Below are 16,130 nucleotides of genomic sequence, written 5' to 3'. Positions count from 1 at the left end.
GTAACACTTATTATGTGACACTCCTATTCTATCCTAGGACTTCTTCCTACTAGTTTTTGAACCGATAGGGGCAGAAATGTGATCAATCACACTCATTTATGGACTCCATCATAAAGTAATTAGCATATTTTGACTTTGAAGTTAAGAATTTGAGTGACTGAGAAATTAAGAATTGTGCCCAATATTATACAACTAGTTAATATTCATTTCTTTTACATACATGGTTGTTTCATGCTTTAAGGAGACAGAGAAGTTGAATATAGGTGCTAGTTTTTGTCTGAAGTGCAAACAACTGTGCTGTAGTTTAAAAGCAATGTTTTCTAGATGTCTGTCAAAAACGTTTGTTACTTGAAGACTCTGATATAAGAGTCTGTGTCTTCCAAAATGAGCCTGTTCAATATGCCAAGTATTCATAGGAAATCACATATGAATGTAGGAGAAATTAAATAGGGCCTCTGATCTTTCTGACTCCCTTTTTAAGTCAGCAGTTGGCATAATATATCTTATGTATTATAATTAGTAATTAGAGGTGAACGCCAGAAAACAACAACAACAAAAAGAAAACAAAGGGACAATGTTTGCTGGTCAGGCTGTCAGCGGACTGAGACTAAAGAAGGTCCCATTCTGTGGTCCCCATGACCCAATGTAGCCTGCACCTAGGAGGAGACGTGCCCCTTCCGTTAACACTTTCTGGCGGGGTGACCTACACATCTGTGACTCCCGCTGGAGAGGAGGAGGCCCGGCGGCAGGCGCGCGCGCAGATATAGCCACCCGCAGGCACCTGGGTCGCGCGCCGCGGGAGGGGGTGGGCCCCCCGCGTTCTCCCGAAGCCCAATCATCAGGAGATTCCGGGGCAGGTCCCGCAGTCGACCACGCCCCCAGGGGGTGGGGCGGGGGGCGTCTTTAAGAGCTGGCGGTCCGGCCTCCTGCTGAGTCCGGGTGCGGGGCTGTAGACCGGGAGGTTCCAGTGTAAGCCGGCCGCCGCCCGCCCACGGTGGGCTCCACCGCCTTCGCCTCGGCCTCGCTAGCCCGCCAGCCCAACTCGGCGGCTCCTCCGCGAGCCCGCCGGGAACTCGCGCCCCTCGCGCTCCCCGGCGCCCGAGGGGGCCGCCCCCGGCCATGGTGCCCTCCCAGGAGGAGCCCGCCGCCGCGCGGGGGACAAGCGAGGCGCAGCCGCCCGGCTCCGCGCCTCCGGGGGCCGCTCCGCTGCCCGGCGCGGGACCCTTAGACGGCCCGGAGGCGGCGGCGGCCGAGAAGGTGGAAGTAGAGCTGGGTGGGTCGGTGGGCGCCGAGCCCCTTGAGCCCCCTGAGGGCGGCTGGGGTTGGCTGGTGATGCTAGCAGCCATGTGGTGCAATGGGTCGGTGTTCGGCATCCAGAACGCCTGCGGGGTGCTCTTCGTGTCCATGCTGAAGACCTTCGGGTCCAAGGACGATGACAAGATGGTCTTCAAGACAGGTGAGGCACAGCGCCCGCCGCGGCCAGCCCCGGGGGATGGGCGCGGGATGCATCCCGCATGTGGAGCGAGCTTCTGCGCCTCCTGGTGCGCCCCTGCGGGTCCCTGTGTGTGAAGGGTATGAGGGGTGGGTCTGTCCAATTGCAAAAGCAGCCCTGCCGCTCCCGGGGCCTCCGTGCGCCTCTCTTTGTGTTGAATCCAGATGTAGGGACTGTATTTGGATACAAGTCACAAAACTTATTTGCTTAGATCTTCCTGCTTCCCCTTTCTGCAGGATAGAGGCTGAGTCTCTGGTAGACTTTCTCTTAATTTTTGAAAACAAACAGACCCTTCCAAAGCCAGTTAGTTACACCGCTCCGTTATTTTTACGATCTCTGTCGTGACCGTGACGGTTGGGTTTTTGTTCTTCTGCCCCCGGCGCTGCAGAGGACTGTGTGTGGTGGGGGGAGGCGGAGTTGGCGAGATGAAAGATCTGTATTGCAAGGACTCGGGAGTTCTGAAGGAAACACGGTTTCGTGCTGGGTTTTTTTTTGGGGGGGGGGTGGGGGAAGGGGGGTGTCACTCTGCTAAATATAGAAAGCATAGGAGGCAGCCAGATCAGGGACTGGGAAGAGGAAGGTGAAGGGTTGCCCTTTTCCTGTTGTGTTCTTTGTCATTTTTAATCATATACCAAATTAGATGAAAAAGGTGCAGACTCAACATTTTTTCCCTTTAAATGATTATTACCTGATCTACCAAGTCCAGGACCTTCTGTATAACTCTTTTACATGCATTATTTCATGTCATCCTGCGAGGCAGGCGTTATCAACCCCTTTTAGGGGAGAAAAGTGAAGCTTGTTGAAATAAAGTGTTTTAATGAGTCCAGAATGGTGATGAAACATATCTTATTTAAAGGGCCAGGTGATTTACATTACTAAAACATGCTCCCTCCTTGCCATTTGGGCAACTCTCTGTGGTTAATGAGGGCTTCCCAGGTGGCTCAGTGGTAAAGAACCCACATGCCAATGCAGGAGACCCACCCGGGTTCCATCCCTGGGTTGGGAAGATCCGCTGGAGAAGGAAATCGCAACCCACTCCAGTATTCTTGCCTGGGAAATCCTGTGGGCAGAGAAGCCTGGTGGGCTACAGTCCACAGGAGTCAAACATGACTTAGTGACTAAACAACAGTGACATATGGTCCTTTTTTTTTTTAACTTTAATTTTCAATTATTTTTAGTGTGTTTTCCTTAGCTCTTTAGTGTGCATACAAAAAAAAAATGCTAGTCTGTTATAACGAATTCTAAAGGAGAGGTAATGTTGGGAGTTTTAAAGACTTGTATTAAAGAGTATTATACTGTGGTTCTGCATCTTTTCTTCTACTTTGTGTTGTGTTTGCAGTTTATCCCCATAACAGTATGAGCTGGTAGCTTAAATCCTTTACATTTTAATGCCTAGTTTTCCATTGTATGAATATATTATACTTTATATGCATTCTTTCTTTAATAAACATTTAGGTTACTTTCAAAATTACCATAGACAGTGCTGCCACGCATATTCTTGTACATTGTCTCCTTGCACATGTGAATCAGGTACCATATTTAACCTGGAATTTCTGTTCCTTAAATAGCTTTTAAAGCTGTTGTGTTCTTCAGGTCACAGAGCTAGGTACAAAAGTGTTCAAAATATAATATCATGTACTTGCTTGGCAGGATAGATATGCATATGCAGTAGTAAACAAAAATAACTTTGTGTATTTTCTCTCTGAGTAGCCAGCATCTGGGAGAGAAAAGGGCACTGAGGCAGAATTCAGAGTCCACATTTTAAGACTAGTTCTTTCAGCATTTAGTAAATTCTTGCCTGGGATTACACTTTTATTGCAGTCAGAACACCAAAACAAAATACTCATTTGTCTACTACAGGTTTTGCAAACTCAGGTGAGTAGATCCATTGTTGTTTGTGGAAAGTCTTATTTTTTTCTCCTTCCTAACTCATTTTTTTGAGAGAGAGCAAGTGAGCAAGCAAGCAGTTGCTGGAGAGACCGTAGCTTCATCAGGAATCAAGAGTTTTATGATGTCGAAGCCTGTCTCTCTTTGGTCCCAAAGATTCCCAGCGACAACGATAGTCCAATTCTGGGTAGCTGAAGGGTAGGGAGGCCACAGGGACCCATTCTCTTCAACTTTTTGAAACTCTGTATTTTCAGTTTTGATGAATATCTTCATTTACTCAGCCTTGATGGCTTTTCAGTCTTGTTTGCGTATGTGTGGGTGTGTACTACACAGACAGGTATGCAGGTGTGCACGGTACATAGTGAAGGCTTGGTCTGCCTGACTGCCGTACGTGGTTGGTTGCGCCCTTGCACACAGGTGCGCGGCTCAGGGTCAGTGCTGACTGAGAACCAGCCTGTGCTCTGGGTGCTGTTTATCTAACTCCTGCAGAGGGGCCCGTGCCCTTGTAGTGGCCCTGTGTAACACCCCAGCCAGATGGCACAACAGCCTGCACTTGTACTTGGTTGATGCGTGAAACATGTACAGCAGATAAACTTTAAGGTCTGAGGTCACCTCATTGGTGAGAAAATGGAGACTGGATAGCCTTTACGCCAGTTAATGTTTAGATTCCTGCCCCCCCCCTTTCTGTCTTTCCCTCCATTTTTCCCTCCCTTCTGCCAGCTCTCCCTCCTTTCTCTTTCTTTCTCTTTCTCCCCCCACTTTCTGCCTCTCCTTCCCTTCTTCCCTTTCTCTGTCTCGTCCCTCATTTAGTGTCTCTCTTGCTTCCCTCCTCCCTCCCTTCTTCCCCCTGTCCATCTCCATCTCCCTCTGCTCATGCACTCTCTCGCACACAGATACGTACAGGTGTTTCATATAAAGTCTGTATCAACAACAGGTACTGAAGGGTTTGAGAATGCTTGCTTTGAAGTTTGACTCTTCAGGTTTTTTATTTTGATATTCTAATGCTGAGTCATCTGTGAGCAAATGTGTGCTAGCTTCAGGTACAACATAAAACAGATCTGGAATTATTTAAGACTTAATTTTTCAAAGTTTTGGTCCATTTTCTATTACCTTGTTCGTGATTGATAATTCCAGCGTTAAAGGTCAGTTCATTCTGTCTCCACGTGCTCATTAGCTTCTTCGTAGTTAGAAGCTCAAGGTTACACAGGGAGGTGGCGGTGGAATGGGAACCTAGGTTTCCAAACGATGGTTCATAACCATCACCGATGCTTGAGAACCTCCCATGTGCCAGGCCCAGTGCTAAGCACGTTCCATGCTTTCCTATTTTAAACCTTAGTGTGACTGCATGAGATAGGCTCGATTTAATCTTTCTTTTCAGATGTGGAGACTCAGGCTTATGGAGATTAAGTAAGCAGTGGACACCAGGGTTCAACCTCAGGTTTATCTGACTCCAGAAGCTAGGTTTTTAACGACTGATCATATTACACGGGTTGGATAACATTCTGGTAATGCATTGTTCTTTATGCTTGATTAATTCAAGCTTTAGAAATGGATAACTATATAGGAATTCTGGAGTTAGAAAAGAAGTCTGAAAGATCAGGATCTCTGTTTCTTGATCTCACTTGGCTGTCAGTAAGCAATTGCCAGTTGTTAATGTCTCATTGAAATAGATTTTTGGGAGTTCCCTGGTGATCTAGTGATTAGGATTCAGCGCTTTCACTGTGGTGGCTCCAAGTTCAATCCCTGGTTGGGGAACTGAGATCCTGCAAGTCGAGTGGTGCAGCCAAAATTAAAAAAAAAAAAAACAAAAAAAAACCACGATTTTTGAAGTATAGGGAGATGTTCATTGGAAAGCAAGATAATTTCTTATGGCATTCAAGCCAGACTCTGGAGTTTCCTTTGAAGAACCAGACTCCTTTAGACTGATCCATAGCAGGACAGTATTTCCAGATGTTAAGTGAAGAAGAGACTTCCTCAGGCTTTACTTTTTCTCTTCAAGGCTCTCTTATCTCTTTCTGTGCCACTGATGATCCTCCCACAATTTCTCAGGAACAGGCATGGAGAAATTCATTCACACTAAGATATAAGTGAGTTTACACATCTTAATGTTACTTCTCATTCATTCTACAAATGTTTACCCAGTATTTGACACCCTCTGCGCTGGGCATAGAAGGAGGTAATTGAGAGAGACAAGGTCAGCTGTCCCCAAGGAGCTTTTGATCTGCTGTGGGATACAGAAATAAATAGAATATTTCTCTTTGCAATATACCAGGACACAGGCTTGGGGAGATTAAGAGGCTGAAAGTCTAAGGAAATTCCCACGAATGGTGGAGGCTGGGAAAAACGTTTGATGGCCTCTTTCCCTGTGGCAGTAGATCTTGTTTTGTGAAATTAAGACTTTGGAAAGGGGAAGAAAGCTGAACTCCGGTGGAGTGCATCACAGCCCCATCACGTTATCCTGGCTGCTGATGACATGGCATTCAGAGATATGCCTTGCACTTACTGCTGTGTTAGAAAGGGCCATCAGAGGGAGCAAGATGAGCTTGAGTTGTCTCTCTTCATCTAAGATTTATCTGTTCATATGTGCCTGCTTCTTGCCCAGGTGGGGGGAGATCATACACTTTTGGGAAAACTAAAACAGATAACTACAGTTAACTGGAACATTGTTTTCCCTTAGAAATTACAACTTACAATTATAATTTAGAAATTATAATTATTGGAAAACCTATTTTTAGTTTTTTCATGAAACTGAAAAAGATTCTAGGGTTCTTTTAGTGCTCTAAAAGAACGCTCTCTGGGATCTTACTAGGGTATTAGTCTAGTTTACTTATCTGCTTTCTTCTTGGAAAAAGTAAAAATACTTTAGTGGTATGTTGATATTTAGAAACATCTATTTAAAACATGTATGTTTTCAGAATCAGCATTTAAGGTCACTAATGATATTCTTTTGAAGAAATTATGTCACTCTGGTACAGAGGCTGAGTCAAGAAGACCCCTACTATTTCCAGTAATTCCGAGAATGTGTTCTTTAATAGCCTTTCTTTAACATAGAGGCTTGTGGTTAAATAAGTTTGGGAAACAGTGCACATTATCATCTTCTTTTGGATATTCCAAGTACAAATCAAGGTATTAAAAAAATTCAGTAGTTTTAAAGGAAAATGGGCTATCAAAAAGGTCTTTGGTTATCATCTTTAATACAACTTTACCTTTCCCATATGGAAGGAGATTGCTCTTTAGATGGTCGTAACCACAAAGTAGGATTTTTAGTAGCATTTAGGGATGGATGCATCTTGCAGCACCTCTCAACATAGCCTTTTTTTTTTTTTGTCTTTATTCATTTATTTGTTTTTGACTGCCCTGGGTCTCTGTTGCTTTGGTGTGGCTCTGGTGCAGGCTTTTTCTAGTTGCGGCAAGTGGGGGCTACTCTTTGTTGCGGTACGAGGTCTTCTCATTGTGGTGGCTTCTCTTGCTACCGAGCACAGGCTCTAGGGCTCACGGGCTTCAATAGTTGCAGCACATGGGCTCTTTACTTGTGGCTGTAGAGCGCGGGCTCAGTAGTTGTGGCGATCGGGCTTAGTTGTTCCGCAGCATGTGGAATCTTCCTGGACAAGGGATCACACCTGTGTGCCCTGCATTGGCAGGCAGATTTTAATCCACTGTGCCACCAGGGAAGTCCTCAACATACTCTTACTGGCACCTCTGAAATTTTTAAGTCAGTCCGTTTTTCCTAAAGGTTTCTTTTTCTTTTTTTTTTTTTTTTTTAAAGTTTTTGCATTTACATACTGATATTATGCTGATACTTAAATATATGCTGCAGTTGTGTGCTACACCTGAACTTACAGGAGGTTTTGGCTATAGTTCAGAACTGAACTTCTATGTCTGGTTTTTATGCTAAAGGACTTTGTTTTTGATGGAAAAACCAGTCTGCATAACTAACCATTTCTGTGTTACAGGAAAGTTTTTTAGTAGTGGTGCTTTGTTAAGATGGTTACAGTGAACAAATTATCTGATTTGTGGTCCCATACTGTACACATTTTCCACTATAAGGAAAATGCCTGACTCTTATTTGCACTCAAAGAGAGGTTGAAAAGCCAAGAAAACTCTCTTATGGCACATGTTATGAGGCTTGAATTTGCTTCATTCTTTTCCATCTTAAAACATTCAACTTTATATTCCATGAATTAATCTAAACTGCCTGTTGAAATAAGTTGTTAGACCACAAAAATAGTTCAGAATTTTGGAAAGAAATGAGCATGGTATGAGCATTTCATACTCCATTTCCAGAATGTTTCTGAATTTAGAAACTTTCTTATAACACAGAAATGGTTAGTTATGCAAACAGGTTTTTCCACCAAAATAAAGCCCTTAGCATAAAAGTGTAAAACGTGAAAAGTGTAAAGAGTGTATAGTGAATTCTGCTTAAGTACAACAATGAGTATTCCTGTGGTGTTTTATCATGGGATTTTTATCAGAAGAATTAACTGCCAAAAGAACCAACTCAACCAGAAATAGTGTAGGGATTATTTCGGGAGAGATTTTGAGGTGTCTTTTATAAGGAATTGTATCCTGTACTCTTGATGTGGTTTGTTGTATCGGTTCTTATTGCATCCATGTGGTAGTTCCTTGAGACTTAGTCCCAGGCCATGTGCCTGCTTCACTCTTCCTGCCTCCCCTGGGTGTCTCATATGACCTGTGGCTCAAACCACTATCTTGGGGTTGTTATTTCCAAATTTCTTTGTGTTCAGGACCCATGTTACCTATTTCTGGAAAATTCCATTTGGATGCACAGGTATATTGTTGTTTAGTTGCTAAGTTGTGACCAACTGTTTTGCAGCCCTGTTGACTGCAGCCCGCCAGGCTCTCTGTCCATGGGATTTCCCAGGCAAGAATACAGGAGTGAGTTGCCATTTCCTTTTCCAGGGGATCTTCCTGACCCAGGGATCGAACCCCAAGTCTCTTGCCTTGGCAGGTGGATTCTTTGCCACTGAGCCACCAGGAAGCCCCAAGTGTATCATACTGAACTAAAATGAACTCATTTTTTAGCCACCCCACATCATACCATCAAAAATCTCAGGTCACTGTGGGTAGATGTAGCCTTCCTTCTGAATTCTCTTAGTGTATAACACCTCTGGTTGCTCACCTCAAAAACCTGGACTCCATCCTAATTTCTTATTTCTTCTCTTTCCTATTTTGTTAAATCAGACAAGGTCCTTTTGTGTTTACCTCCTTAATGCCTCATTAGTCAATCCCCATCTTATCCTTTAGTGCCTTGCATTAATTTGTGCCTTTATTACTTTTGGCCTCAATTACTGTCAAAACCCATTAACGGGTCTACTGGTCCTCAGTTTAGACACATGAGTGATTTTTCTAGAACATTAGACCATATCATTTTTCTGTTTAAAAGCCATCAGTGATACCCATTAATTCTGGGAAAACCAGAGTCGTTTGAGCACTGGCCCTTGCCTGACCCTGTAACCTTGCTCACCGCTCTCCCTTCTTGCACAGCATGTGGCATCTTAGTTCCCTGACTAGGGATAGATCCCAGACCCCCTGCAATGGGAGCACGGAGTCCTAACCACTGGACCACCAGTGGAAGGAAGGAAGACACTCTCCCTTCTTGGACTTTACACTCCAGCGTAGGCGGAGGAGGTTTTGCACTTTACCAAATCTGCCTTGCTTCTTTGCCTCTGTGTGTGCCACTTCCTCTCTTCAGTGTGGTTGTTGGTCCTTATAAGATTCTGGTAAAATGGCCTGGCTGTTTTATTTTTTTGATCACCGCTGTGGGATAAAAAATCCTTTTTACAACTGTTGTTATGTTTTTGATGCACATGGGATGTTTTGGGGGTAGCATGAATTCAAATGAATTATGAATTCAGCTTAGAGTGGAAGACAGAGAACCTAATTCCAACCCATCCTAATCTAGCATTCTATTTAAGATAACCCATATCTTGTGTAGACCATAAAGGAAGGGTTTTCATATACGTTACTTGATTTTATTTTTTAGAGTAGCCTTGTAGTGTGTCGTTACCTCATTTATAGATAATAAAGTCGCAACTTGCACAATTTAAGGTTGGGCCACGTGATATCAGTATTTACATTCATTAAGTTGAATGTTGGACAAAAATCTGTCCTTCTGTTAAAGTTGTCTCGAGATGTGGAGTCCTGGCCTTTTATCCCCTTGAAACTATTTTCTGTGTATTTACCTAAATGTTCTCTAGAACCTATGTAGTTTTTCCTACCCAGGCTACCAGAAATCCTGTGAGGTCGTCCAGCCCATCCCATTTAGAGTTATCATAACCCAGCTAGAGATCTGGTCTCATTCTGAAGTGAAATAAATAAACCTTAACAAAAACAAGCTGAACCCCAGACCCTGCTTCTACAATTGGCTCAGCCCAGCTCTGAGCACCCACCTAGCCTGTTGGCACCCGGGCAGGAACTGTGGGTGTTTTTATTGGCAGTGTTTTAGAAGGAGCAACTCCAACCCTTCTGGGAACTGGGTAGCAGCACCACCCAGGACTGGGTTAATGGAGGAGAGCAGTGCTGTTAGTCATCTCTGTACCACCTGCGTGTGAGCAAACCTTTTCAGCTAAGCCATCTTCACTAACAGCAAAGTGCCTGGATCCCACCTTGCCTGTAGGCACTAGAGCCAGGGAACTGAGGAGGTGGCTTGCCTTATTCCCAGCTGGAAGTCTTTTTTTTTCATTTCACTAATTAAAAAAAAAATGGGAGTATAGTTGATTTACAATGTTGTTAATTGCTGCTGTATAACAAAGTGATTCCATTATATATTTAAAGTATTCTTTTTCATTATGGTTTCTCATAGGATATAGGATATTGAATGTAGTTTGCTGTGTTGCATAGGACTTTGTTGTTTATTCATTCTGTATATGAAAGCGTCCATTTGCTAACCTCAACCTTTCACTCCACTGCTCCTTCAAGCCCTCCCCCTGGGCAACCAGCAGTCTGTTCTTTATGTCCGTGTGTCTGTTTCATGTTGTTTTCGTTCAGTCGCTCAGTCATGTCCGACTCTTTGCGACCCCATGGACTGCAGCACGCCAGACCTCCCTGTCCTTCACTGTCTGCTGGAGCCTGCTCAAACTCATGTCCGTTGAGTTGGTGATGCCATCAGCCGTCTCATCATCTATCATCCCCTTCTCCTGCCTTCAACCTTTCCTAGCATCAGGGTCTTTTCTAATGAGTCAGACCTTCACATCAGGTGGCCCAAGTATTGGAGCTTCAGCATAGATAGGTTCATTTGTGTCATAGTTTAGATTCCACATATGAGTGATATCACATGGTATTTGTCTTTCTCATTCTGACTTATGTCTCTTAGTATGATAATCTCTAGTTGTGTCCATGTTGCTGCAAGTGGCATTATTTCATTCTTTTTAATGGTTGAGTTCAGTTCAGTTGCTCAGTCGTGTCTGACTCTTTGCGACCCGATGAATCGCAGCACACCAGGCCTCCTTGTCCATCACCAACTCCCGGAGTTCACTCAGACTCACGTCCATTGAGTCGGTGATGCCATCTAGCCATCTCATCCTCTGTCATCCCCTTCTCCTCCTGTCCCCAATCCCTCCCAGCATCAGGGTCTTTTCTAATAAATCAACTCTTTGCATGAGGTGGCCAAAGTACTGGAGTTTCAGCTTCAGCATCATTCCGTAGTACTCCATTGTATATATGTACTGCATCTCCTTTATGCATTTATCTGTCAATGGGTATTTATTGATAGATTGTTTCCATTTCTTGGCTATTGCATTTCACTAAGTTTTAATTATGGGGAAACGCATGAAATAAATATTTGAAATAATGTATGTGGACTAAAGCAGTGTTTCTAACCCTTTTGTTCCCAAACATAAAAGTCTTCTCATAGCCCTTGAAAATTTTGATACACCCCTCCAAAAGGTGTATCAAAATCAACCCTAACCCTAACCCTAATTTACCTTTTGAGATTCCCTAATACCCAGAAGGGAGAAGGCAATGGCAACCCACTCCAGTACTCTTGCCTGGAAAATCCCATGGTCGGAGGAGCCTGGTAGGCTGCAGCCCATGGGGTCACTAAGAATCGGACATGACTGAACAACTTCACTTTCACTTTTCACTTTCATGCATTGGAGAAGGAAATGGCAACCCACTCCAGTGTTCTTGCCTGGAGAATCCCAGGGACAGAGGAGCCTAGTGGGCTGCCGTCTATGGGGTCGCACAGAGTCGGACACGACTGAAGTGACTTAGCAATACCCAGAAGATAAAGCCGTTCTCTGTGTTTTTCCACCAGCTAAGATTTTGTCACGTTACTTTTACTGGCATTATTATAATTAGGATTCTTTTTTTTTTTTTAGTTGCACCTCAAGGCATGCAGGCTGTTAGTTCCTGGGCCAGCTCTGTGAAGGCGCCCAGTCCTAACCGCTGGACTCCCAGGGAATTCCCTAGGACTCTTTTTTGTTTGTTTGTTTTTAAAGACAAAGTTATAATAGTGAATATGCTTTTCAAAACTAAGTGTGCCTCTTAGATCTGCTCTTATTAGTAAGGGGGAACCAGCCTGCCTTCCTCCTACAGCCACCCAACTTGAGAATCAGTAACTGGAGTTTTGAATTGAGTTCAGGGCATGCTTTTCTATCATTAGTTAAGTCCAAATGAAAGGTCAGTGGTTAAATTAGTGTATAAAACTCAGGGAAAGGTGCATTGATCTGTGGTTCAGCTGTTACCCATTTTTTTTGGCTGAGGAGTAAATTGCAACAGTGCTCTGCATGTGTTCAGAAAGTAAAAACTTTATTTAGTCTTGTGACCAACTTAGACGCGATCCAAAAACCAGTTCTGAAATACGTTTCATGAGAGTAGAAAACCACTACTCATTAAACAGATGTATTTATTGACTTTTCTGGGTAGATAGGTATTAATGCCAAAGTCAAGAGGGTTAGTCTGGTGACTGGTTTTAATAGTGAAAACCTTTTCATCTTGTTTAATTATCCTTTTTATTAGTTTTGAGTTTACGTTCCAATTTCAAATGGCAGCATCTCAAAGGATTCACATTTGTCAATGGTTGTTTAAACAAGGGCATTCCACAGAGTTAATTGACGTTTTAGCGCAGATGGGGCAGAAGGTTGCCCTTGTTGTTGTTTAGCACTGTAACACCTGAACTTGGGCAACAATTCCACAACTCCGAAGTTATCTCCCGCTGCCAGGCTTTTCGGTTTCTTTCTGTTTTATCTGTAGCTTTTAGTTTTGCTTTGTTGAACAAGTGTTGCTTTTATAATAGTAAAAATATTAATAACTATTAACATTAGAATATTAACTTAAATGACTGTAATAGTAAACTTGCCCAAAGATTAAGTGGTTTTATAGGAGTAAATGATAGATATATGGCATTTTGATTGTAATTGTTAGGTTTTGTCTCTTTCTTCTCAAGATAAAAATGTTAATTATGGAATAGTCTAGAACTGATAAATGGAACTGATTTTATTTTTATAATGAAAATCTTTTGTTAATCATATATGAACAGATTAGGAAGAAAGGTTTTTTTTTTTGGCCACAGCCTGCAGCCTGGGTTATCTTAGTTCCCTGACCAGGAATCAAACCCAGGCCGCCTGCATTGGAAGTTCAGAGTCTTAACCACTGGACCACCAGATAAGTCCCAGAGAACTGATTTTAAATCACATCAAGGAAATGGCAATCCACTCCAGTTTTTCTTGCCTGGAAAATCCCATGGACAGAGGAGCCTGGCGGGCTACAGTCCATGGGGTTGCAAGGAGTCGGACACGACTGAGTGACTCAACAACAACAACAACAACATTATTTGACCACGTTTTGTTTTGGATCAAAATGGAGATATTTAATGTCAGATGGACAGTTGCTAAGACTAGTGCTAATCACACCTAAGCCCCACACAGATGTGGCACATGGAATTCTTATTAATGTATCTCTTTTTGGGGGGGGTGTGTAGAGGGACTTGAGGAGGGTCAGAAGAAATAATAGATGAATGTTTGTGTTTATATGCATAATTATATCCAGAATATTATATAATTACTAATCTAAAATCCTCTTGTTTGGTGGTTCTTACGTATATATGGTACACAGGCTGCTTATATGGGGGCAAAGGCAAATAGAGCATTTCCCCACATTTTGTTGCTGGCCACCAGAAAAAAAGTCTCAGAGACACATGTGTTGCCATCAGAAAAAAAAAACAACTTGGGAAAAATGGTTACATATTAAATGATCATTTAAACTAAAAGCTTTAAAGTAATGCTTTTAAATGACTTAAATTTTAGCTCAGTGTTCTTTATAAAATGTGTTTATCATTTCTTTCAACAAACTTGTGTCTGTAAGTGATGCTCAGTAGAACAGGAGACTGACTCTTTTCCAGAAATGTGAAATCTTCTTGAATCCAAGCAAAAAGAAATTATGATGAGTTCAGTTTGATTGGTTTGGAATTGTAATTATTTGGAGAGGGATATGGTTTGTCTTTTCATACACTCCTGCAGATATAGCACTATAAGGAATATTCCTGAGAGAATGCACTCCTTTCAAAAACTTTTTTCAACAAAGTCAAGGAATACCAAACCTGAACTCTTTAAATTTACAACTGATGTCATTAGTACAGAGCTACAATCCCTTATCTGGAACTCTTGGGGCCATATGTGTTTTGAGGTCAGAATTTTTTGGATTAAAAAAAAAACCAGGTTCATACACATGTGTGGTTTTTTTTTTAAAAACACACTCCTCCCCACTCCCGGAGTCTGAGGCAGCACCCTGTAATCTAATAGATGTTTTTGCAAAAAAAGTATGCCTGTTCAGAGTAATTGGGACAAATAGAGACCATAAGTAGCTTCATGTCAGTTCAGGTCCTGTTTTACTTCCAAGTGAGTATTGATGCTATCTTGAAGACTTTGGGTTTGGAATTTCAGAATTGGAAATAAGGATTTGTAGAGTTATATGTGAATATTTTGTTTCTGTTTCTCAGTGGACATTCCTTTTAAGGTACATTTTTCTTTATCAGATAGTGAAAACTGCTTCATGTTTTCAGTAAATGTGACATTCAGCTATCATACTGCTCTACCCTAGATTACTCAGCTGAGCCTCCTTTGCTGGGTGTTTGAAGTGCGGGCTGTGTTATGAAATGTAAATGGCATATCTATATACATCTTTGAACAAATTCTTTCCCCCTTTTTTGAATTGCTTTCATTGCATATATGTCCCAAAGTGAGATTACTCGTTCAAAGGTCATGAACAACTTTATAATAACGTTTGTTGGGCTTAGTTGCTCAGTAGTGTCTGACTCTCTGCGACTCCATTGACTCTGTCCATGGGGAGTCTCCAGGCAAGAATACTGGAGTAGATTGCCATGCCCTCCCATTGTCAAACTGTCTTTTAGAGAACTGGAATCTGTTTACTGTGCCCCAGTGGTATACTGACTTCCTGAAAACCCTACCAATGTTAGGTTTTATTTTTATTAATATTTGCTACTTTGATAATTGCTAGTGGTATTTTTAAAAATTAGTTGAAGTCATATTTCCTTGCTTTTAGGGCAGTGTATTTTCCCAGTTTTTGAGCCCTTTAGAAGCAGTAAATGACATCTGGAAATACAAGAGGACACCTACCAGTGAAAATATTAGAGTAAAGCTTTCTTAACCACCGGTGGGAACACTAGAAAGGCCTGAGATTATCCTGGCCCTTAGATTCTCAGGTGACACACCTTGCAGGTGAGGCAGGCCCCTGTTCCCTTTCCTCTGTGCTCTAAGCCCAGCCTAGGTGTTGATCAAGGCCTTTTGTAGGGGTGGGAGTGAGGATGGAAATTAACCATCTGAGAGGCTTGGCCGTGAGGACTTAGTGTCTGCTTTAGGTGACACGTTGGCCTTGAGAGGCTCGAGTCTGCACGAGCAGCCCTGTCTCATTCTCCATCTGTGCTGTGGCCTTGCCTCAGTCTCTTCCAGACCCAGCTAATTCTATGGAATTAGCTTTAATTCATTAATTTGGGTGTATTTTTAAAACGATTTATTTTTTAAAGTGATGTAAAAGTCATTTGAGCATAAACTATGTATTAGGGCCATGCAAGAAACAGAAAGGAATTTGGCATATTCCATACTCTTGGGAGGTTATGAGGAAAGACAAAATGCTGTGTACATGAGTAACTTGGAGAGAGTATGCCACCCATGTTAAATGTGGCATAAACATGGTATTCGGAGAAGGCAGTGGCACCCCACTCCAGTACTCTTGCCTGGAAAATCCCATGGATGGAGGAGCCTGGTAGGCTGCGGTCCACGTTCAGTTCAGTTCAGTCGCTCAGTCGTGTCCGACTCTTTGCAGTCCATGGGGTCACTAAGAATCGGACATGACTGAACAACTTCACTTTCACTTTTCACTTTCATGCATTGGAGAAGGAAATGGCAACCCACTCCAGTGTTCTTGCCTGGAGAATCCTAGGGACGGGGGAGCCTGGTGGGCTGCCATCTATGGGGTTGCACAGAGTCGGACTCGACTGAAGTGACTTAGTAGCAGCAGCAGCAGCAGCAGCAAACGTGGTATTGGATTTTAGGGGAAGGCAAAATGGCTTCTGACTGAGATGATCAGGGAAGGCATTTGGGAGGTAGCTTTTGAGTTAAGACTTCAAAGGATTGGTAATTTTCTTCAGCAGATTTAGCAGAATAGGCATCCCTGGGATGGGTACACACTAATAGTAAATGTCTTACTGTATGTTTTTTATTGCTTTATTGATCCTGTGGGATAATGGCTGTTATGAGCCTCATGTTTCAGATGG

General features: G+C 42.8%; 1 protein-coding gene across 1 annotated transcript in view; it reads left to right on the top strand.

Moving 5' to 3' along the window:
• The first annotated feature begins 937 nt into the window (after positions 1–937).
• Positions 938–16,130, top strand: part of SLC16A10 (solute carrier family 16 member 10) — a 116,723-nt gene continuing 101,530 nt past the window's right edge. The window contains exon 1 of the mRNA XM_055535180.1: positions 938–1,456. Within this exon, the coding sequence (XP_055391155.1) occupies positions 1,120–1,456 (337 nt within the window). The 5' untranslated portion in view covers positions 938–1,119. The remainder of the gene's footprint in view (positions 1,457–16,130) is intronic.

This window comes from Bubalus kerabau, chromosome 9 (assembly GCF_029407905.1).
Source record: "Bubalus kerabau isolate K-KA32 ecotype Philippines breed swamp buffalo chromosome 9, PCC_UOA_SB_1v2, whole genome shotgun sequence".
Taxonomy (NCBI): domain Eukaryota; kingdom Metazoa; phylum Chordata; class Mammalia; order Artiodactyla; family Bovidae; genus Bubalus; species Bubalus kerabau.
This window is presented reverse-complemented; position numbering and strand designations above follow the sequence as displayed.